This window comes from Polypterus senegalus, chromosome 1 (assembly GCF_016835505.1).
Source record: "Polypterus senegalus isolate Bchr_013 chromosome 1, ASM1683550v1, whole genome shotgun sequence".
Taxonomy (NCBI): domain Eukaryota; kingdom Metazoa; phylum Chordata; class Cladistia; order Polypteriformes; family Polypteridae; genus Polypterus; species Polypterus senegalus.
The window spans coordinates 86,823,938-86,849,593 of NC_053154.1; the positions used below are offsets into that span (position 1 = coordinate 86,823,938).

Genomic DNA, 25,656 nt, shown 5'->3' on the forward strand with positions numbered 1-25,656 from the left:
TATAAACATTAACCTGTTTATACCTCTGAAATAAATACAATTTAATCTATAGGAGAAAATTTTACTCTTACTGAGAAGCCAGCCATCTTGCACAGCTCCTTGTTCTAGACGCATGCCAACAGTGCTGTGCTACAGAATGAAACTGCCGTGCATACTGCCGGGCCTTCGGGCAACGACACTGAGCAAAACACACTTTGTATCGTATATAAGATGCACATTGATAGAATGGAAGTATTTTCTATTCATATATGCAAACGCATCAATTATGGAGCTTTGATCCATACATGTGTGCAGTCTATTGCACCAATGACCCTGGGTAGGTTGACCAGCTCGTAAAACCGTCAACTATCTTCCACTTGCCTTTCTCCACCTTATGAAAACTGAATATAATGACATTTGTGTTAATATTCAGTTAAGTTCTCCAGGTAGTTTACAGCTCATAGATGGCTGAGAAATCCCAGAGCTTTCTCCAATTTCCTGCTGAATTGGCCCTGTAGCCAGAATGAGAAGTGTCGACAGGACTTGCAGATCTTGTTGTTACTCTTTTCAGAATAGGATCCATAATAGTTCATAAATGCACCAGAAAGTAATCAGCCATTCATCACTCTTTGCCAACATCTCAGTGCGACCCCAGAATCTGCTCTCTCTCCTGAGATTTCATTGAGGTTTGTGATATCTTGTAATTTATAATTTGTATATTTATACAGTTTTTATATTTTATTTACACTTTTTATTATTTACACACATGCACTATGTTTGGTCCTGAGCATGTGTACGATCAGTTCATTTTTACTAACAGTTGGTCCTTACTAAAACATTCTTAAATACCGGATTTACCCTCTTCGAGTGCTTTGTGAACAAATTTGTTCTGCTCACATTTCATGAATAAGCCCCATTGTGTTTAGAAAATCTCCCAAAGGGCAAACATGAATGCTTCTCAATAATGTAGCACCAATATTACATTGCCTAAATTACAAATAAAGACATACAAAATATATATCAACTTGTATGCAAAATCTCACATCACAACACTAAAGTAATTCAATTTTCTAATGCTTTTTCTTGCTGGTATTTTTGAAATACTTTTAGATTGGTGTTACATAGTCAAGATTTGCATTCATGAGGATGTCTAAACAGTCCTGACACTACACATTCATCATTAAAATATGAAGACTTCAAGTCACACTTCACAATACTGACCACATTCCTCCATCTTATCTAGTTGTAATTGCTCCATGAAAGGGCAATGATGCCTGAATTGGTTTGACCTAATAAAAGAGGTAAAGAGGCAAGATTGATATGGAATAATTAACTCCTGGTTCTCCATAGTAGAACGTTGCATTCTTCATGAGGTTTCTAACATTAGTGTTAAATTGAGAAACTATTAAACAAAGTGTGTTGTTAATATGTGAACTCAGCACTGCAATGGCCAGGAGTGATGGTCCCCATCCATTCCAGGTGTAAACTGTTATCTTCCTGTAATCTTATCTATTTTGGCTCAGGATGGAAACATGCTTTAGGATATTTAAGTTTTTGTTTGTAAATCTTTTCCTGAATGAGAAGTTTCTCAGAACATTTGTGGTATCCTCTACTGTTCAATCTGGCACTTAGGCTGCAACATTGTTCCTGCTGCAAAGAAAGCAAGCAAATTTTCACCTGGGGCCTCATGTATAACGCCGTGGATAGAATTTACACTATAACATGGCGTAAGCACAAAAGCCAAAATGTGCTTACGCACAAAAAATCCAGATGCAGGAATCTGTGCGTACTCCAACTTCCACGTTCTTCCGCTACATAAATCCCGATCAGCGTGAAAAGTAACGCTCGTGCATGCGCTTTATGTAACTCCTCCCAGAATTACGCCTCTTTGAATATGCAAATCAATATAAATCGCCCTTAAACTCAACCTTCTGTGAAAAGACAATGGGAAAAGCACGGGGGAAAATATAAGAATTTCAGCGAATACCAAGTAGAAGCAAAAGAAAAACATACTATTTATTGATTTAAACCGTGGTATAATCAACAAAAGGAAGCTGATTGAGTGACATAGCGTGTTGGAGAAACCTGAAAGCTCAGATATTAAAGTCACCATGAAAAGGCGAGTCGTAGCCCACTGTCTGAGTGTCATATGAAAGGTTATTAGGGTACAGACAAAAAAAATAGGCACACAGTGGGGAAAAAAGCACGAAATGTCAACTTCAATCTCGAAATTTCCACTTTAATCACGTAGTTTATTTTGTCATTAAAGTAGAACATCATAAAATTCATCTTAAAATTGTTTAATTAACCAGTTTCTCAAAATTACATCGTAATTAAAGTAGCACGTTAAATGCTTTGTTTTGTATTTGATTTTCTATGTGCTCTATGTGTGTGAATCACTACTTGCTTCTTAAACATGCTCTCTTCCTCCAACTGGACACAAAATCCATTACATTCGTGATATTACAGCTCTCTGAATAACTGAAATACTGAGATGTATACGTGATATAATTTTCATGATGATAGGAGTTAAAGCACGTTACTAAACATGGGTTTCACGACGCAGTGATTGTGTGCGACCTTCGATGAAATTATTTACTGCAGCAGTACTCATGGGCGGCTCTAGGCCCCAGAAAGAATCGGTGGCCCCTTCGCCCGCCAATGTCGGTATGGTATCTTATGCATGGTGGATGGCCACGTCCGTTGCGGACACTGCATAGCCGCCTCGTGCTCATGACACAAGCGTTTAACTTTTGTCGAAATTTGCCGCTGCGTTTTTAGCTGTGTCGTTATTTTGTCTTTCTGTTTTATTTTCAATACAGTATATATTGGTGTGGCCGCTCCTTCAGTCCTTGCTTTTCTTTCTCCAAGTAACCGATCGCCACAAAATCAGCTCTGTAATAGACGTTAAGCCATCTGTAAGCTTAGAGCGCCGATTCTTCAAAACGTTTAAGGAACATTGAAATATCTTCGTAGTACATGTTTAATTATTCTATCCTTCACGCCAGTCCCAGTGAAGAATATAGATTATTTAAATGAAGTTAAAGTTTTATCTGTATAATATAATAAACATTTTTTGCTGCATTTCATCTTAAAAATGATATCGTCATCATATGTAAATATGCGCTTTATAAAGTGACTCAGGTTGTGCGATATTATAACTACTGCAAGTTTACAGTGAGGTGATTGTACTTCTAAGTACAAACAGTTCTACAAGAAGCAATTGATTGAGCGTGTTTATAGTTCTTGGGATGAAACTGTTTCTGAACCGCAAGGTCCACACAGGAAAGGCTTTGAAACGTTTTGCCGTGGCTGAGACAGCGTGTGCTTGAGTCTGTATCCCGATAATTCTCTTTCCGATCAGCTGCTGCTGTGATTCCCCACTCAGATACAGTAATATAAATACCCCGAGTTGTGCAGTAAGAGTAATATGGAAAAAGATGATCCGCTGTTGCAACCCTAACATGAGCAGCTGAAAGAAGAAGGAGAAGGTGCAGTGAGAGTAACAATGCTAAAGCAGTTATGGTATTTGGAATGCTATGGCTATTCCCTGGACCATTATATTGTTACGAGTTAATTACAATCAGATGCATTACACTAATAAACAATATGCGGTTAGTTTTAGTGTACAAAGTATTTATAAAGCTGCGTCAGGAAAATAAGGAGTAACCACACAGGAACAGTAGCATTGCTTTGACGCTGGGTGCCGCCAGTCTACAATACCGAGCGGAGAACTTGCGTACGACAAGGTATGAGGTACCGAAAAAAATGTGCGTGACTTTACGCCAAGTGTAGGTTTTATACATCGCGATTTGAACGTGGAAAAGTTCTTACGCAACATTTCTGTGCCTACGCACTGTTTATACATGAGGCCCCTGGTCCTTATGTCCCATATCATGAAATCCTCTGAGTGGCTGGTACTGGACAATATAAGTCCTCTTTTTGAAAGACCTCTTGGACCCACTGTAGTTTGTCTATCAGACAAACATTGGAGTGGAAGATGCTTTTATCTTTCTGCTGCACAAGGCCTACCTAGACAAAGATGGCAGCATTGTGAGGATTATGTTTTTTGATTTCTCCAGTGTCTTCAATACAATCCAGCTATGCCTGCTGAGAGGTAAGCTTGGGGATATTCAGATGGATGCGACTATCATATAAGCACTGGTGTCTGGACTATAAATATAACACCAGGTCATGTCAGTTGCAAAAAATCTGTTACAATTCTGCACTAATGGAGTGTACTGACAAGAAAGATGAGATCAAGTATAGGAATTGGGTGGTAGTGTGGTGGGCTGGAGTGAAGAGAAGCACTTCAATGGGGCCCACCAAATCAACAAGCTAATTAAGAAGACAGGCTTAGTAATGGGATATAGTCACAGTGGATGAGAGAATAAAGACAAAACTGCTGATGGCCATAATAAATAATCTCTTTCATGCTTTCTATGACACATTATCATTCAATACTTTTATCAACAAATTATTCAACAGAAGTGTGTTAAGTGTGTTCTTGGGTGTGTTTCATGGGGGTTGATGATGTTGTTTGTTATATTATTTCTTGAGCTTCTGTAAAAATGTAAATTTCTTCTTGGATCAAATAAAAACCTTCATACCATAACTACCTGCCCACCTAAAATTCTGTTCCTTCTCCCAAAACACATTGCCATGATTTTGTAAAACTTGAAAGTAACCAATTTTATCCAGCGACATCCTACCTGATGTCTTTTATTCACTTAAAGAACATCTTTTCAAAGAAATGTGGGATGAACTTGTCCTCCAAACTCTTCTGTCATATTCAGTCTTTGCTTTCCAGTTTGTGATTATTTAACAAAACCACAAGTATTGGTTAAGCTTCATGTAGATATTTCTGTTTATGTCACACTGCAGTGTTTTGACCTTGGGACCTTTCATTATGCCCTCCTTTTTGGCCATGTCTTGATGGGGGTTTGGGTGAATCTTGAAGTTCTGCCTTGACAAGAGTGTGCCTTTTTACCAATCATACAAGTTATTCTACTTGTTGTTTACTGGTTCTAGGCAACAGTAATTAGTCTGGCATCATAAGAACTTAAGTAGGCTCTCCTCTATTACTGAAGGAGTTTCTTAACAGTGTTCTGTGGAGCTACATAGTAGTTCTTTGGTTCTTCAAGTTTCACGTTTTCATCAGGATCTTTATTAGAGACCAATGTAAACCTTGCCTTGTTACAAATTTTAACTATTTTGTGCTTTCAACCCTTCTTCTTGACATTTTGTTGTTCCCTCACTTGTTTTTTTATTAATTATTGCTGAGATTTTATTTTATTTTCCTTATTTATTTTTACAATGTTCATACAATATGCTTTCCACTTTTGAGCCCTGCAATCTAACATCTTGCCATGAACAAGGTGAAAAGTACCACATGTTAAAACCTGACTGTATCAGTACTGATCACAATAAAATGGCGAGGACAGCGATTCATGCTATGGGACGGCAAGATATGGTGTGAAGAACAGAACTGGTACATTCGGTGTTTTAAGGCATTCTTCATTGCTTCCAACTTACTATTTACAATTTTGCTTTAAAGTTATTAGTGAGTTTGCTTTTTGTGTTTTCTTCATTTTACTTGGAGGCCATTAGCTTTGGCAAATTCTTTGTCTTTTCTTCATGCTGTACACCGCAGTCATCATTTTGTGATATACATTTCCTTTTTTATGATGCCTTTGTCGCCAGCTTCTACATGAGGCATCTCAGATATCATCAATAACAATCTGTTCCTAACTCACTTTATAGATTGGTGGGTGTTGTTTATCATTTACAAACATCTTTCTTAAAAACTCTTAACATATTCAGTACCCTCATCCTGTCTCTCCACTCATTTCATTTTTGCAATACTGTATTAGGTACTGTTAATTTTGACTGCTTATTTGTCTCTCTTCCCACTAACCCTTTAATGCCTCAGGTCCTGTTTCAGACCAAATCAGTATTCCTCAGTGTCCTTTTTGTTTTTGTAAATACAGAGAGCTCACTGGTGCTTTAGACTGTTTGGGCCTATGGTTTGTGTAAGTTATTTTGAAAGTATCAAGACAGAGATTATAAAGTTGAATGACTTTCTAAATATCTGCGCCTCTAGTTGACTTTTTGGCACTCAAATAATGATCCAATTTTAATCCAAGGGCACTGACCAGAATTTTTAAATAAATGAAAAGTTTGTACCTGACTAACTGAAGGAGTTGTTTTTGAAATAAATTAACCCTTGCTCTTTCTATGAGGGGGAGTCAAACTAAAGTTAGAAAATGGATCAAACCAAAAACAAAACTGACACTGTCATGTCTCAATTTGGTCTCCACCCTTCTCATTGCACGAGTGCCACCTGCCTGGAAGTCCCTGGATTCCAGCAGAATAAAACTGTTTTGTCTTGTCCTCGCAGCCACTCATGCACCACTTTCTTCATGTTGTCATCTGTCTTGAATCGATGACCACCCAGATGTTTTTTAGTGGTCCAAAAAGGTGGAAATCACACGGTGCAAAATCTGGCGAATAAGGAGGATGTGGCAATACCTCAAAAACTTCAGTTTCTCCAGACAAGCCTTGGTGTTCTTCACAGTATGTGGGTGGGCATTGTCTTGGAGCAAAAGGACTCCATGAGACAGCAGTCTCCGCCACTTGGATTGAATAGCAGGCTTCACATTGATCTCCAGGAGGTCACAGTAACTTGCACTATTGACTGTAGTACTCCTCGGCATGAAGTGTTTGACAATAACTCGGGTGCATGAGTGGTTGCCAGGACAAGACAAAACCTTTTATTCTGCAGGAATCCTGGCACTTCTAGGCAGGTGGCGCAAGTGCATTGAGAAGGGTGGAGACTACATTAAGAAATGAAAGTATCAGCTTTGTTTTTGGTTCATTCCATTTTCCAATAAATCCCATTTTCTAACTTTAGCTTGACTCCCCCTCGTACAATACTTAGATATGTTAGTTAAATCTGTGCTTCTTGGTCGCTCATGTAACACACTTAAAAACTTGGTAAATAAGAAGGAGCTGGGAGAGTAGCTGCTGCCTGCAAAAGAGAAATCATAAATAAGGAAGACCAGATAACCAAAACTTCAAAGGCAGATTTTTTTTCATTTTGCTATTTTAAAAGAAACTTGAATAAACAGTTAGTTTTTCAGGGTTGTCAGAATATATTTTTAGCATGGCAAGGGCTTGTGCTGTAGTCAAATGAGGAGAGATGTTAGCAACTGTTTATCTAAATAGATTTCAGACTTTTAAATCCTTACCTGTCAGTAACCTGTAACCGCTCTCACTTTAGACACTTAATGAAGCTCCTAGAAGCCTCAGCAGCAGCCTTCTGATATACAGATTCTTATCCACTCTTAACAATCCTAGACTAAGAAGTGTCACAGCAGTACAATTTACTATATATATATATATTTGTCTGAAATGTGATTTTTTTTTTTTGCCACAAAAAGTACCTTTGTGATCTAGTGTGCGTGTTCTCTTTCTCAGGTGATTTCCATGGTCAGTATCAGTCCTGTGAAGGTCTTGGTGCAATTAAGGTTCGCTTACGTGAGCCTGACAGAGCCATTCTCTACTATAAAGAAGCCCTGTCCCTGATATCAAAATGCAAGGTATATACTGATTTTTAAAACAGAGCTTTAAGAAAAGACATTTCTTCTAGAATCTGAAATGAAGCTGTTATTATTATTATTACTATTATTGTTATTATTATTATTATCCTTGTTGTGTCCCTCTCTGTGGTTATTATACAGTATGCCTTACTACCACAATGAATACATGTCTTCTTTTTTGTCCACATCCTCCAAAAACATGTAGGTTAGGCTGATTGGTGACTCTAAATAGGTTCAGAGGACTGGCACCCTGTCCGTGGCTGGTTCATGCATCATCTTTCATGCAGCTGTGATAGGCTCTGGCTTCACCATGAGTCTGAATGAATTAAAATAATTAGGTGTGAACATGTTACCATCCATTACATCTATTCATGCATGTTGTCTGGTGCAAAACCTTCATCACCCAGTTCAGTCAAAATTTCAAGTTGCAATAATGTTTTTTTTTTTTTTTTCTTTTCTAGGATATGTCAGGCAGTGCCCAGGAGAGACTTGTAAACAAGCTTACAGACACCATCCAGTATAAACTTTGCTCAGACAGCTCATTTTTTAGCAGAGGTGTCACTAAAACTGCTTTGCCATTTGTAAGTCTCACTGTTCTTGATGTTTACCAGTTACAACTTTAAAGCTTGCAGATAAAAAAGACGAATAAGTTATTATTAATATGGAATCTTTTAACAAATATATTCAATTCAATTCAAAGTAGTACTTTAGTTTCAAGCTGCTTTATGTTTGGTAAACTGTATAGATTCAGCCATTTATTTGCTGCTGTTCACCTCCCTGCAAGACAATATCTGAAGTAACGAAGGGTGAGAAGTAAAATTCTGTCAAATCTGTTCTTAGTTGATGTTACCTTAATTTGGGGATTTGGTCAAATTATGACACGTGCAAGACTTAAGTGTGACCCACAAGCCAGGATTAAAGTTTAATTTGATAATCTGACCAGCCCAACTTTAGTTCTACTTCTTCAGCTACTGTAACTGTATCACTAATACACAAACGTGATGGTGCTGGGTCTTAACAACAGGTTTCTAAGCACAGAGTGCCCCTGAGCTTGCTCTCTATCAGATCTATACAAACAGTATATGATCCCTCACTGTTACAGATGTTTTGTGTGACCTTCAAGTCAAAAGTTTGCCCAAACTGGCATAGTTGGTATAACTTCACTTACTCCTGATAACTCACACCGTTTATTTATAGCTTCTTTTTTCCTGGATTCCTTCTAATACTATTATATCCCTCTTGATATACTGTATATCAAGATCAAAAATGTACACAGAAGTCCATATAATGCAACAAATATACAACCTTGCATTTTACATACTTTGGCAAATATGAATATATACTGTATATATGTATATGGTGTATATTATAGCAAAGGAGGACATGGATTAGCTGGCATCTCCGACTGGGATTGATACTGGTCCCTTACTTGGCTGGTAGGCCCTAGTAATGAATAGAGAATATGGCTGGATGGATAGGCGTCCTGACCTCGGTATTTACTCTTCATTTTCCTGAGGGGGATTCCAGCATATTTGAAGAACAGAGCGAAACTGCCTCTTGGGGCAGTGGGTTACTTCAGTGCACTGGGTGGCAGCATCTCTCTGATGTTGCTCCCATTTGGACATCCACATGGTTACAAGCATGAGTATTGTAGTTCAGGAGGGCAGCCCTGCTGGGGTCCACAGGTGCCACTAGGGGGTGCTGCGGGGAATTCCTGCCTTACCCAGAAGTGATTCCTGGATACAGCATTGACATGATGAAAGTTTTCTAGGGTCTGGCTTAAAAGGGAGTCCTCTGCCACACCTGTGTGGTCCAGGGTTGGGTGTGGAGAAGGACAAAGCTCACTTGGGGTTGATTAGGTTAAATGAAAAGATACGGGAAAGAAGAAAAAATATTGTACTTGCTATATTCTTAAAGAGATATTGCATCTCGTAAAAGGCTGATTTAAAACCAGGGGCTTTTGTGTGGTGTAGACACACACACACACACATGCACACACACACACACTACCAGTGAAAAGTTTTAGAACACCTTGGAAGGAAATTAAATATCAGGATATTACAAATGGGCCTTCTTCAGGGAACAACTACTAGGTTAAAACCTACACATATTCTGCAGCAATTAAAGTAAATTAAGCTTTGCCAGTTGAAGCAAACAATTTGCTTAGGTTTCCCAACTTCTGTTGTCTGTCTTAAATCAGAGATGGAACAGATTGTGTTCCTACACCCTCTGAAGTACTACTTGGACAATATTTCAGTGATAATGGCAAGAAAACGAAAATTAACAAATGAAATGAGACAGAGCATTATTATCCTTGGAAGAGCAGCCCTTTCATTGCAAAAAAAAAACCGAAAAATGACCAAAGGCATTTGGAAACTGGAAGAAACTCTGATAAGGAAGTGATCTGCTAGACCCAAAGTCACAACCCAATTAAAAGATAAGTTTCTGAGGGTCACCAGCTTGTGTGGTAGGTGCCTCACAGCACAACAGCTTCAAGCATAGCTTAACAGTGGTCGACAAAGCAAGTCCACTTCGACCAGTCTGCAGTAGTCCACCAATATTTCAAGGCCCTATTTATTTGTTTAAGGAATCCTTTCTTACTGCCACTTCCCCTGTCTTACCTGCAGTACAAAGTCTCAAGCAGACTTGAATAATAATAAGAGGAAGACAAATAATACAAATAAATAATACAATAATTAATAAGCAATTATACAAGAATAAACTGTGTTTCAGATTCTCACAACTGTAAACCTACTTTTTCCCACCCTTATGTGTGTGTATATACTGTGTGTGTGTGTGTGTATACAGTATATATATACACAAACACATATATCTATACTAATAAAAGGCAAAGCCCTCACTGACTCACTGACTGACTCACTCACTCACTCACTCATTCACTCACTCATCACTAATTCTCCAACTTCCCGTGTAGGTAGAAGGCTGAAATTTGGCAGGCTCATTCCTTACAGCTTACTTACAAAAGTTGGGCAGGTTTCATTTCGAAATTCTACGCCTAATGGTCATAACTGGAAGGTATTTTTCTCCATTAACTGTAATGGAGTTGAGCTGGAATGACGTGGGGGGGCGGAGTTTCTTGTGCCATCATCACGCCTCCCACGTAATCACGTGAACTGATTGTCAACGCAGTGCGTAGAAAACCAGGAAGACCTCCAAAAAGCGCTTAAGAAAACATGCATTATATAATTGAGAAGGCAGCGAAACAATAAGAAGCGAGCGAGTGACATATACTACCATATTCATGAGTGCTGCTACCTCGGAAAGAAAGCACGGTGTAAACCTAAACTTTAAATTAAGTTCATAGACAGGCTACCGCTGGCGTTTCACATGCCCACAGGTAATGCGGGATACAAGTTTAATGAGAGGACGCAGGATATAAACGAGAGTTTTGATCACTTTGTAACTAAGTTAAAATTGTAGGTGAAGGGGTCTGCTTATGCAAATTCCGAGAGACTGTGTTTGTGGGGGATTGACAGTTAAGGCGGGTGGGGGAGTCACGTCATCATCTCCCCTCCCATTCATCTCATTTCGCTCTGAGCTGAGCTCCGCGGCTAACGCCGTCTTCGAAGCAACTTCGTCACACTGCCACCAAATACTCACAGAAAAATCCACAAGTTAATACACACGCTGTCACAGTTTCTCCACACTGAATCCTGCAGGCACTACTTACAAAAGGTTACATTGACAATCGTGTTACGTTATTTTTAAAATCTTTCCTTTTCTTAGCACAAGCACAGCTGAGAAGCTTCGATGCATGTGCTCCATAACGCGTTAAAAAATAATGCATTTAATCACACTTTGCATTACAAGCAAAGGGGAGCTTTTGTCAATGCATGATTTCCTGGTACACCGATTACATTGATCAGCACATCCCGATTCATTTTCTTTTTCATTACTTCTTTAACACACTACTTCTCCGCTGCGAGGCGCGGGTATTTTGCTATATATATATATATATATATATATATGAATGACCTCCAAAGAGCGCTGAGACTTTTGATATCATGAACGTGTCTGCAAACTGTGGTCTCCTGCCCAGCAAAAGTCGAGCAGCCAGCGTGCATAGCTGTGCCGGCCTTTGAGACGCTGACTGCGCTTCTGCCTTAAGTCAAAGTGAGCACTTTTAATTTTTTTCATCCTCCCCCTGCGCTATAGCCCAGACAAGTGCAAACACGGGACCCCTTTTCTACACCACGGCGAAATAATATTAAGGCGATTCACACTTTCTTTTGCACGTATACGATTATGAGGTCCTCAGCTCGGATTATGAACACACGCATACGAGTGGAGGACTCACAGTGCCATCACAGCCGATTAATGGCGGGGACGTCTCACCAGTCTACACAAGACCCACCGCGACTGTCGCCAAAAGGCGATCATAACGTCAGCGAACACATCTCTCTATACTATATAAAAGAAAAGGCAACTTTCCTTTCTTTACACCTTTTTCCTTTTATCCCAAACCAAAGCCTTTCTCTCTTAACACTGCAGAGGACACAAAACTAATTTTCTTTAAATGCCGGTAAGGCACATTACCAGAGGCTCAAATCTGAACGTTCACATAGAAAATGTAATTTCAATGTACCTGTACTTCTTAAAACGTTAATTTTTTACTGTTTAATAATTATAGACTATAATTTATTATTTTTCCCTTGCACTCAGTGACCAAACCTATACACACAAGTATATGTATGTGTATATATATACACACACACACACACACATATATATAATTTGTGTGTGTGTATGTATGTATGTGTGTGTATATATGATGTAGATAGGTATGTATGTGTGTATATATATATATATATATATATATATATATATATATATATATCTATATATATATATATATATATATATCTATATATATATATATATATCTATACTAATAAAAGGCAAAGCCCTCACTCACTCACTCACTCACTCACTCACTCATCACTAATTCTCCAACTTCCCGTGTAGGTAGAAGGCTGAAATTTGCCAGGCTCATTCCTTACAGCTTACTTACAAAAGTTGGGCAGGTTTCATTTCGAAATTCTACGCCTAATGGTCATAACTGGAAGGTATTTTTCTCCATTAACTGTAATGGAGTTGAGCTGGAATGACGTAGGGGGGCGGAGTTTCGTGTGGCATCATCACGCCTCCCACATAATCACGTGAACTGACTGTCAATGCAGTGCGTAGAAAACCAGGAAGACCTCCAAAAAGCGCTTAAGAAAACATGCATTATATAATTGAGAAGGCAGCGAAACAATAAGAAGCGAGCGAGTGACATATACTACCATATTCGTGAGTGCTGCTACCTCGGAAAGAAAGCAAGGTGTAAACCTAAACTTTAAATTAAGTTCATAGACAGGCTACAGCTGGCGTTTCACATGCCCACAGGTAATGCGGGATACAAGTTTAATGAGAGGACGCAGGATATAAACGAGAGTTTTGATCACTTTGTAACTAAGTTAAAATTGTAGGTGAAGGGTGTGCTTATGCAAATTCCAGAGACTGTGTTTGTGGGGATTGACAGTTAAGGCGGTGGGGAGTCACGTCATCATCACCCCCCCCATTTACCTCATTTCGCTCTGAGCTGAGCTCCGCAGCTAACGCAGTCTTCCGAAGCAACTTCGTCAGACTGCCACCAAATACTCACAGAAAAATCCACAAGTTAATACACACGCTGTCTCTAGAGTTTCTCCACACTGAATCCTCCAGGCACTACTTACAAAAGGTTACATTGACAATCGCACAGCTGAGAAGCTTCGATGCATGTGCTCCATAACGCATTAAAAAAATAATGCATTTAATCACAGTTTCAATTCCAACCAAAGGGGAACTTCTGTCAATGCATGATTTGCACAGAGACACAGGAGGTCGTAGAAACAAGAAGGATTTTTATTCAAACACTGCAACACATGCGCTTAAACGTGCTCCATGACAAGTCAGAGATGACAGTTCCGCTAGGAGCAGAGAGAGAGATAAAAGCAAGCAATCAATTTTCAACTGACAGGGCTGCACAAGGCTTTTAAGTTAGCGGAGTATCGCGCGAGGTTTGCATTACGCGTTATAGCGCAAGTCAGAAAGTAAAGAGCAATGTGAGGGTAGTCTGTGTTTCAGGGTTCTGGTTTGCCCAGGGGCGTCTGTATCTTCTTGGGGTGCGATCAGCCCTCCAGCTCACACCCTCCCCCTCAGCTTTATTCACATTCCCGTGAATCAAGCGACTCTCTGTACCAGGTTCATTTACTCGTGATAATACGTCTGCGTTGACGTGTTCAGAACCTGAACGATGTTTTACTGTGAAACGGTAAGGTTGTAAGCCCAGAAACCATCTCATGAGGCGAGAGTTTGTATCTTTCTGTTGGTATAACCATTGAAGTGGACCATGATCAGTTACCAAAGTGAAGTTTCGTCCACACAAGTAATAGCGAAGCCCTCCACCTCACAATATAAAGTAAGCGCTGGAATATATAAACACAAAACTTCAATATATAAAGTCATCGTCGGAATATACAAAGTCAGTGCTAGAATATCCATCCATTTTCCAACCTGTTGAATCCGATCACAGGGTCACGGGGGTCTGCTGGAGCCAATCCCAGCCAACACTGGGCACAAGGCAGGAACCAATCCTGGGCAGGGCACATGCATCATTTTCAAAACATTAACCGAACAGTGTTTTTTAATTTATTTTTCTGAATACGTTTTTGTTAACTTACTTCAGTTCAGAGTCGTTTCAATCAATATATTTTGACTTTGACTTTATATAATCAGGAATGACTTTATAAATTCCGACGCTGACTTTATATATTCAGGTTTTCACTTTATATATTATATTCCAGCGATGACTTTATATATTCAACTTTTGACTTTATATATTCAGAAACAAGTTTGACTTTATATATACTGACACTGACTTTATATATTGAACTTTTGACTTTATATATTCGGCAATGACTTTATATATTCAAGTTTTCACTTTATATATTCTGATGCCGACTTTATATATTCAGAAAATCAATATATTTGCCTGTTTCGCACCCCATAGTATATGTGTGTGTGTATATATGTACACACACATATATATATACACACACATATATATATATATTATATATATATATGCCAGCAACACTCATGACAATGACAAAACAATTACGTTGTCAATCATGTTATGTTATTATTAAAATGTTTCCTTTTCTTTTTACTTCTCCGCTGCCAAGCGCGGGTATTTTGCTATATATATATATATATATATATATATATATATATATAGATATAGATATAGATATAGATATAGATATATATATATATATATATATATATATATATATATATATATATATAGATATATATATATAGATATATATATATATATATATATATATATATATATATATATATATAGATATGACAACAACACTCATATCAATGACAAAACAATTACATTAACAATCATGTTACGTTATTTTAAAAATTTTTCCTTTTCTTTTTCATAACTTCTTTTACACACTACTTCTCCGCTGCGAAGCGTGGGTATTCTGCTAGTATATATATATATATAGATATGTAGATATGAAGATATGTATGTGTATATATATGTATACATATATATGTACTGTATGTATGTGTGTATATATATATATATATGTATGTGTGTGTGTGTGTGTGTGTGTGTGTGTATGTGTATGACAGCAGCAATCCAAGCTGTGAGAAAACAGTAAAAAGGAGGCGTGTCAGACGTCATGGTACATTTTCTGATGCAGCTACCGAAAACAACTTCGTGATGCTGCCGCCAAATACACAAAACAATTACTTTGACAATCATGTTACATTATTTTTAAAATGTTTCCTTTTCTTTTCATAACTTCTTTAACACATGACATCGCTGCGAAGCGCGGGTATTTTGCTATATATATATATGACACTCATAACAGTGACAAAACAATTACATTGACAATCATGTTACGTTATTTTCAAAATGTTTCCTTTTCTTTCTCATTCCTTCTTGAACATACTACTTCTCCGCTGCCAAGCGCGTATATATATATATATATATATATATATATATAGATAGATAGATAGATAGAGATATATATATATAGATAGATATGAGAACAACACCCATATCAATGACAAAACAATTACATTAACAACCATGTTACGTTATTTTTAAAATTTTTCCTTTTCTTTTTCGTACCTTCTTTAACACACTACTTCTCCTCTGCGAAGCGCGGGTATTCTGCTAGTATAGTATATAACGGAAGCAAAGGTCTATGATACAGTTTACATATTTGTAGCTAGAAATACACAAAAAGTGAAAATGAATCACATATCTCAAAATAGTTTTTTATCCCTAAACTTTAGATATCAGGTATCATCATCAGAGGAAAATGCTTAGAGATACAGGAATCCAAGGCAATATATAGTAAATAAGGATGGGAGGGTAGGTGGATGTAAGGGTGGGAGGGTTAATGAGGTGGGGTTTGGAAGATATTGGTTATAAAGTCTTATTTATTATTTGCATGTTCTTCTGTTCAAGTCTGCATATGCTGGGTTCATGTCCAAATGTCTGTTAATGGTGTTTTCATTAGATAGCCACAATTCAGCCAGCTCTCTGGCACTTTTAGTATTAGCCTTGAATTTTACTTTCACTGAGTCCCATTTAAATGTGTGTTCGGTCGAACTTGTATGTGTGTAAATTAGAGACCGCGAGTCCTTTCTTCTGACCGCATTGCGATGTTCCTTTATACGTGTGGCGAGTGTTTTTGATGTTTGTCCCATGTATACAGCTGGACAGTGTATCTGTCATTCCAAATACTGTTTTTCACTTACATATTTAACAAATTGTTTTTACATAGATGTATTTAAATCTTCCAAAACAGAAAAAATCTTTGTATCCAATGCAGTCATTTCTTTCTGATTAACCCAGTTGTCTACTCTACAGCTACAAGTACAGCATGCTGAATACAGCTTACAGTGCAATATTAAGAAAAACAAAATATTTTGGTTAAAGTCCTGAGGAATAATACATAATTAATTGGTTAGATGAATATTTACTTTTGTCACAAAATTTTAAATTCTTTTGGCTGACTTTGTGCATCTTGTTGCCATTATTGTGAATTTTCACCCCTCTCTACAGAAAGGCCTTCCTGAAAATCCTTCACCCTTTGAGGCAATCATGTCTAATCAACAGCGACATCCACAGGAGCAACACATACCTATGTAAGTCCTTTCTACCTTAGAACTGCTTCAACAAAAATAGTCTTCAAGTTCTAAACCACATTATTGAATAATGCTTTTTAGCAGCCAAATGCTGTCTGGCACGTTCTTCACTTCCTCCTTCAGTGAAATCCGTAATGTCTGGAGCACAAAGAATTGATTGTCTTGTCAACTCTGACTAACTAAGTATTAAACCCTTCTAATTATAGGAGTTGTATTGCATATGTGAAAGTAATTGGGTGCAACTGTGTTATGGTAATTATTATCTGTTTCTGTTTTTATTTTGCTTGTAAGCAGTCGTCATGGCACCACCTATTATGGGCACCACCCAGAAATCTAAATGCAATTTACTTCAGACAACTAAATGTAAAAAATAAAGGCTCCGCACAGAAGAAACAATAAATTCCTTTAATGTCCCTGTTTATTTTGATGATCATTTTAGAAGGGTTTCTTTCTCAATAAGAATGATTTTGTTAAAAATCTGAATTTTTCCACACTGTTATTGAGTAAATGCTTGCAATGCTCCTACATTACATTACTCCTCATACAAACACAAATTAAACCGAACACAGATGTCTTTCATATCATAAAGTAATTACATCTCAAAAAGGTTATCTCAAAGTGTTTGTGATGTCCTGGAGTTTATATGTCCTCCTCTTGTTCGTATGAGTCTTTGCAGGGTACTCCTCACTCAATCCAAAAATAGGAGTATTAGATTAATTGTCAAATATATTCTGGCACTGTAAGGTGAGCGTGGTTGTATGAAAGTGTTCTGCAATATACTGGTGCCCCATTCAAAGCAGCTTATTGCCTAAAGGCCATTAATGCTAGGACAGGCCCTGACCCTCTCATGTCTCTTCAACCAGAAAAAGAGTATCCAAAAAATGGATAGCATTAATTTTTGTTTTACAGCCAGCCACCATCTTAAGTCACCCTTTCCTAAGTAAGTCTGGCGTTTCATGGTTTTGTTTGGTAAAGTTAATAGTGTTATGATGATTCATGTTTTGTATTTTATCCCCAAGCACTACTTACTTCACATAGAACAGTGTGAAGTAGCACATGAATAAGCTAATGTCATGCCAGTAATTTTTAGGGGCATTTATACTACAACCAATTGAAACCCCTGGAATACACACAGGTGATCTCCATTAACTAACTATGTGACTTCTAAAGCCAATTGGCTGCACCAGTCGTGATTCAGAGGTGTCATATTAAATGGGGTTAATACTCTATTAATAAATATGTGTTTTACATTTATAATTAATTAATTTAGACCATTTTACAGAGATAAGTTTACACTTTGATATTAAAAAGTCTTTTTCTATTGAGTAGTGCCAAAAAAGGCAAATTAAATAAGCTGTGGTTCAACGTTGTATAACAATAAAATGTAAACATTTCTAAGAGGTGCTTCCACAGCATACTGTACATTAGAAAAGAAGTAGTGTGACTTCTTTTCATAGGTTCCTAGGCCCCCACCTGCCTTTAGAATTTTCTTAAGCTAGACTAGGGGTCTTGGCCCCCTGCTCGCTTCGCTCACCAACCCCCAGGCCTGCGCTACGCGCTAGCCTTCTTGCATATGGGGATGCGGATGTACAATTTAAACAGATTTTTATTTTCATGGGAATTGTTGCAAATGCATAACAGAACTAAATATTTTATATTACACCGAATAATTAACCATAGTAAAAAATAGTAAAACATAATAAATTGAAAGAAAATTATGTTTCATGTTGCATTAGAGTTATTCTTTGAGTAATAAGATTTCGTTCTGTTTGGCCTTGATTTTAACAAGCAAATACTTTTTAAACTTACACTTTTACTGGAAAACTTCAGTAAAAACTATTTTTTAATTCAATTTTCGTCAATATCGCATTTAATTTTGATTCTGTGTTTGAACTTTCATCTAGAAAACACAATGTATAACTGCCCATGATTGAATTTACTTTCTTTCTCTCTATTAAATAAAATGACTTTTTCGAATGTTTGTCTCTGAGATTTGTTAATTGTCTTTGCAAAAGCTATTCTAATGGGAAACTGTTAACGTTTTAATATGAATATCATATCAAGATCTCGTTTGTTGTCTAATGTTATCTGCGAAAGTAAAACTACATTACCTTTCTTGGATACTTCCTTCTTTCTGCAGTAAATCATGCGGTGGAAGACAGGACGGTGTTAACAGTTGTAGATATTCTTCGGGATATTGTAAGTTGATGTTTTCATCTTCCGCATGATCAACACCAACTGTTTCAGCATAGTCTATTAATACGCATTTAACCAATTTGCCATGTAACCGATCAACATTTTTGGCATTAATTCGTTTGACTTCATCGTTTCTCAGTGCTAGGATTGCCCGTGTACTCATTTTTTCTGTTGATAACCCTTCATGATGAAATTCTTCAATAAGATTTGTACATAATACGTATCCCTTGATTGGGAACTTAAAGTGAGGAAAACATTCAAATTTTTAAGGGCTGAGAGAGGAGGAACTGTGTTGATAAAAGCATTCACATGAATGAGAGGTAAGAGTACCATGTGCGTGGTTGAATATGGTTGAGAGGAGGGCAGGACTTGAAAAAACCGCTTGTCTCGTCGGAGGATTTTTTTATATAATGGAGAGATGTAAATCTTCCCATGCATAGGGTGCCTCGCCGACATCCAATAACAGGTTTGATTTATTAGTTTATTTCCGCTGTTGTTTGCTACCTGTCTTTTTCTGTATTGCACTTCCTAGTCTGTTCATGATCTTTGGCCTCCCAAACAACTTTCTGCATGTATATTTTTTCTTTATTTAACTACTTTTACACTAAGTACACTCTTTAATATATTCTTACTTTACATCTCAATTGTTGAATGCTTTTACTCCCTTGATTTTAAACAAAGGTAAATTAATTAACTCACAATTTCAATTTCTATTTTGTGTGTACGCCACTATAATTAATGACTGAAGCACTCCAAAACCCCATTCATGTTCATCCATACCTTCTGAACAAAAATCATGTCAAAAAGAAAGAAAAAAATGTAAATCACATTTTACATCTCTTAAATGTTTGCTTTAGACTTGGAATACATACTATTGGATTGTCATCGTGCCATGTCGGAATGAAAGTAAAATGGGCTAATTAAGTTCCAGTTACAACAAACTCTGTTTGGTTCAGAACATATTGATAAGACATTAAATGACAGTCTTCATTAATTGATGTCCTTAATTTACTTCTGATTTATCAAACAGTAGACCCATGGTGATAAACAGTGCCCCCCATTTCATGAATGGTGAAAATTCTCACCTCAGAACAGAGGATAGAATTCCTGTGAAACCTGATCGTCACAGTAAAGAAGATGTTTTGAAGGGTAAGTTCAGGAAATTCTGATGTGCAGCAGCCTTTTCAAATAGCTAACAGCTGAAATTTGATTTGTCTTTAAATTCACCCTAACAGATGTGTATTTTTAATATTAAACAATTTATAGATCATACAGTAATTGGTATTTTGTGACAACTGAGTTTTAATCAATAATATTTGTAATCTGGTAAACCATTCAATTTGCTTTCAGTGCTTTCCTAATGTACAGTATGGTGTGGTGACAGGACTCCCCACTGTGTAGACAAGGTCATGTTATTCTCACCAAATGCCTCCAAAGCATAAAAACAAAAATTCGGAATTGAGAGCTGTGGTGGTTCAGAACATTAAACTTTCACAAAGTTGTAAAAATAATTTAACTTTTTCACAAATGCTTTCAGGGTCAGACATATCTCAAAGTATTCTGACCACCATGTCATTTTGGAGTTTCATGGTGTCTTCCTTCCAATAAGCCCTAACATTCTAAGAAATGTAATTGTCCCCATCTAGTTATGCCACATATGACTAGTTAGGATCCTGCTGCCTATTGCCACATAGGGTCATGGGATATAGAGCCTGAAAGCACCAGTACACTCAAATTTTCATAAAATCCCTAAGCCCCGAACATTGTTGTTTCACTCAGGTTACTTTTCTTGAGATGTCAAAATAACCTCCCCAAGTAATTATTAAACAGATACAGACCTATTGTAAAGCATATTGGCTTAAATCTTAGTTAGGTTTTGGTTTTGAATTGCCAGAGTCAGCCTTTGTCAGCCCTCAGGATGAGAATGGTGGGCCTCGACCAGAAAATTCAGACTTCAGTCAGAAAAATGAAGCACTGGCAGGAGTGACAAAGTCAGATGTCAGAAAAACTGACCGAAGAGAAACACAAGAGCCAACTTATTTGATGATGTTGCCACAAGCCAATAGGTAAGTGAATTGGTGCTATTAGCTAGTCTAGTTTAGTCCAGCTAAAGTTAATGTGAAATATCTTTGTAGCCAGTTCTTTAACTCATTTTTCATTCTTGGCACCTAAAAATCTTTATACAGTTTAATGCCATATTCAAAAGGAGTGTATGTTGGCTACATTAGTGATGCTAATTCAGCCCCATGTCAGTGTGGATGGGTGCCTATGAGAGGCTCATGTAATTCTCTGGTGTCCCATGAAGAGCTTAGTCTCTACCCTATGCTAGATGCTTCTGAACCTGAATTGGATTCAGTGAATTATGCTATGATAATATTGTCTCTGTGGGGCCAACTCTTAGTCAGCTATTGCAGTAGGCATTATTCCTATTACATGCCTTCATGGCCTCAGGTTTCAGTGCTACAGTTTGTCCACTCTCCATATTTCCTGATCAACAGTTCTATGAATTGCATAAACTGTGGACCAATGTTGTGTGCTTTTCAACTCCTAAGGTGATGCGCCCTGGGCAACTCGATAAAATGTTGGTGATGCAAGCCAGTTTTCTTCCTGTCAGCCCCTGCCACAGTTGCTGTACAAGTATTGGTTTTCATAAAGTGTTCTGCTTCAGTGTTTTTAGATCTTTTTGTCAGATATTTCATTGGTATATTGAAGTATAATTACAAGCATTTCAAAGGCTTTTATTGACAATTACGTTAAGTTAATGCAAAGAGTCAATATTTTCAGTGTTGGCCCTTCTTTTTCAAGACCTCTGCAATTCGCCCTGGCATGCTGTCAATCAACCTCTGGGCCAAATCCTGACTGATGGCTGCTCATTCTTGAATAATCAATGCTTGGAGTTTGTCAGAATTTGTGGGGTTTTGTTTGTCCACCTGCCTCTTGAGGATTGACCACAGGTTCTCAATGGGATTAAAGTCTGGGGAATTTCCTGACCATGGACACAAAATTTTGGTGTTTTGTTCCCCAAGCCACTTTGTTTTCACTTTTGCCTTATGGTACGGTGCTTCCTCATGCAAAAGGAAAAGGCATCGTTCGTCACCAAACTGCTCATGGATGTTTGGGAGTAGTTGCTTTCGGGGGATGTATCCTGGATAACAGCATGCATTGCCTACAGTATTGCTCACCTTAGCCTTATGTCTGTATTTGTGTTATATTTCAAATATCTTTGTATTAAGTATTTAATTTTATGTTCAACCTACCAAAGAAAAGCATGGTTATGGAAGGCACACACAATTTGTGATTAACAATTCCCCAGTTGTGAGGAATTGTACCATTTACTGAACACTGACTCATTATAAGGGTACTTCTTTCCACAGCAAAACACCATGGGGAGTGAAAGTCAGCACTCCACAACTGCTGTAAACATGCACTGATTTACTCCCATCGTCCATTAGGACACACAAAGTTGAAATCAAAAGTAAAACATGTGGTCTAACCATATTTATTTTACCACAAAACTGACTGCATTCTGAGGAGTATGTATGCCCATGCTTCCTCTTTGTGCCTTTAATAAGATTTATGCACTGATCCACAGTGATGTGCATTCCCTCAAGAGTTACAGTCCTCAGAAGACACGTCAAGAATAAAACTTGTGCGTCTGTGGATTGATCCTTTCTATTAGAGTAGTGCTGCACTGTAATTATGTATACAGCTGTAGTTTTATTCTTTCTGTTGCAATTACATTGATTTGTTTTTGTGAAAACATGTTTTTTTTTGACTGTTTCTATTCATGGGGACATGCAAGCAAGCATTTCATTGTACAAGCTAACTAAACATTGTGCTCTGTGAGGCACTGATGTGTCTATGAAACTAAACTATTTTAGGAAAAAGTTTTATAATTTCTTGCACCTGAAAGTCTTCTGAAATATTAGCAGAAACACAAAAATAAGCCTATTTCAGAGTGATCTGCTTAATGGAGAAGAGTAATTGTTGACACTTAGCTATGCCTTGAGGTAATATTCAGGCACAGTCTTCATTTTCAGTGGAAACAAACAAACAAACAAAGCAAACAGCACACCCAGTTGGTGAACGCTGACTACGCATATAAACCGTCTAGTCCGTAATGTCATTTACACAAGATGTGGCAGTGAAAGGCAGGCATTTTGTTGATTGCTGCCAAGCTCTGGGAGCAGCGTACCTGCAGGCTGGCATTATGAGGCGTGAAAGGGCAATTAAAACATGAAGTGGAATCACCATATCTTGGAAGTTAATTTGAGTGCTTAAGCCTTTGTAGTCTACAGTGTAACATTCCTGATGTGCGGGCGCTGGATCTCGCCATTTACAGTATGCATCTCTTTACAAGGGAACATTTAGTGCTCAGTGGATGAAACAGATAACATATTTTCAGATTCTTGTATATAAGAACTTTTAGTTATAGTTAACAGAAATTGTGACTGGCTTCTTATCGGTAAACATAACTAGACCTTTGTGACATTTAATTCTGTGTCTTGTTAAACACTATCTTATATATAAACGTCTACGCGTGGAAGTGTGTGTGTATGTCTGTCCTGGAAGTGAGAGATGCAGTCGGGGTAAAGACTCCACCTCTGAGGATACACAAGTGAGGCAAGCACCTCGGCAAAATGAAAACTCAGAAAGAAAGACAGCCGCTTACCCGCTAATACAGAAGCGAGGCGAGCACATCGGCAGAACAAAACCTCCCAAGAGAGAGACGCCCAGAGTAGTTCCTTTCAAGTACCTGACATCTCTACATTTCAATTTTTTTCTGGCGATTTCAATAGTTTCTAAAAAGCACGGGGCTTACACAGCTAATTTTATATATAAATCCACTTATTCTTTTTTTAAGAAAATATTCCTGATATAGTTTTGAAAAGCTTGACCCAGACATATTCAGTCCCACAGCTGGATACACATAAGCTAACACCCTAATACCACCCTCTGATCAAATGAACAGCATTCCTTTGGTGTGTAAGAGAAAACAAACTGAATTCATATCTCTATATAAGAAAAAAGTGAAGTATGAGTTTGTTTATTTGTTATGTCTTGCAGAACCAACAGATCAACTAGGCAGGGGGTCACACAAGAAGACTAAAAATTTTAAGAGTGGATGAATTGTGCCTATTGGTTTACAGGTTTCTTTTATGCTTTTGTGACTGCTCTGTAATGAATGATGCGCTTTATTCTTTGTCAGATGAATATCAGCTCTTTGTGACATGTAAGCCTTTATAATCGAGGCACCTAAGAAACTCATACATACAATGCACGTATCTTAAAATTCTTGGAAACCTTTTGTAGCCAGCCTAGCCCTGAAAATCACCTTATTTGTAGTTGATCAGAGAACTGCCTATTTCATACAATAGTAACATTTGTGCAGTAGCATCACACATTAATATGCATGGTTTATATTTCATATGTTCTCCTGAAATTTTTGTCTAGAAAGCTGCATGTTGTAGTCATGGGTCTGCTGTATCACACAAACAAAAGCAAACCATTGTATGTGATATTTCACATGTATATCATTACAGAAAGCTAAGATTTATTAAAAAAAAACTACTGGGATCATTCTTGCATGTATACAAACATTTTCTTTTTTCTGTTTTCAGGAATCTTAATAACACTTGCCTACAGCCAGACCAAAATTCCCAAAATCATAAACTACAGAAACCCCAAAAAAGTAAGTATTTTACTCCCCTTAGTAGAACTCCGACTAGAGACTAGGATTGCTGCTTCAGACCTCTGTGTTATGGTTCACAATATCAACATTGCCAAGCCATATTAATCCAGATCAGGCTTTTTAGGGGGATGGATCTAATTCCAACCACAGATTTAGAAATGGAAATAACCCTGGAGAGGTTATCAGTCCATCCCAGAGCCCCTGAGTTTCTCTGGCAATGTAGGAGAAAAACCATGTGCCAAGAAGAAAGCCCACACAGATAAAGGGAGAATCTTCAAATCCACACCAACATTTGGGATGGGATTCAAACCCAGGATGCTGGGGTCCATCAGTCAACAGTTCTGCCTACTGCCCTGCATGTTTAGAATGTGTGACTGAACATGTGATTAATAAACAAAAAAAAAATCACTGCAGCATAGGAGGATCGTGCCTGGTTCTTTAAGATAGATAGATAGATACTTTATTAATCCCAAGGGGAAATTCACATAATCCAGCAGCAGTATACTGATACAAGAAACAATATTAAATTAAATAGTAATAAAAATAAAAAAAAATTAAAATAAAATTAATGATAGCATTTACTCCCCCGGGTGGAATTGAAGAATAGCATAGTGTGGGGGAGGAACGATCTGCTCAGTCTGTCAGTGAAACAGGACAGTGACAGCAGTCTGTCACTGAAGCTACTCCTCTGCCTGGAGATGACACTGTTCAGTGGATGCAGTGGATTCTTCATGATTGACAGGAGTTTGCTTAGTGCCCGTCGCTCTGCCACAGATGTTAAACTGTCCAGCTTTATTCCTACAATAGAGCCTGCCTTCTTAACAAATTTGTCCAGGCGTGAGGCGTCTTTCATCTTTATGCTGCCACCCCAGCACACCACCGCGTAGAAGAGGGCACTCGCCACAACCGTCTGGTAGAACATCTGCAGCATCTTACTGCAGATGTTGAAGGATG

General features: G+C 37.7%; 1 protein-coding gene across 1 annotated transcript in view; it reads left to right on the plus strand.

Annotated features, from left to right (window-relative positions):
* Positions 1-25,656, plus strand: part of LOC120528673 (tetratricopeptide repeat protein 24-like) — a 58,996-nt gene that overhangs the window by 24,022 nt on the left and 9,318 nt on the right. Inside the window, exons 8-13 of the mRNA XM_039752839.1 lie at positions 7,459-7,580; positions 8,042-8,161; positions 16,732-16,814; positions 20,041-20,159; positions 20,905-21,076; positions 24,632-24,702. Coding sequence (XP_039608773.1) covers positions 7,459-7,580; positions 8,042-8,161; positions 16,732-16,814; positions 20,041-20,159; positions 20,905-21,076; positions 24,632-24,702 — 687 coding nt within the window. The remainder of the gene's footprint in view (positions 1-7,458; positions 7,581-8,041; positions 8,162-16,731; positions 16,815-20,040; positions 20,160-20,904; positions 21,077-24,631; positions 24,703-25,656) is intronic.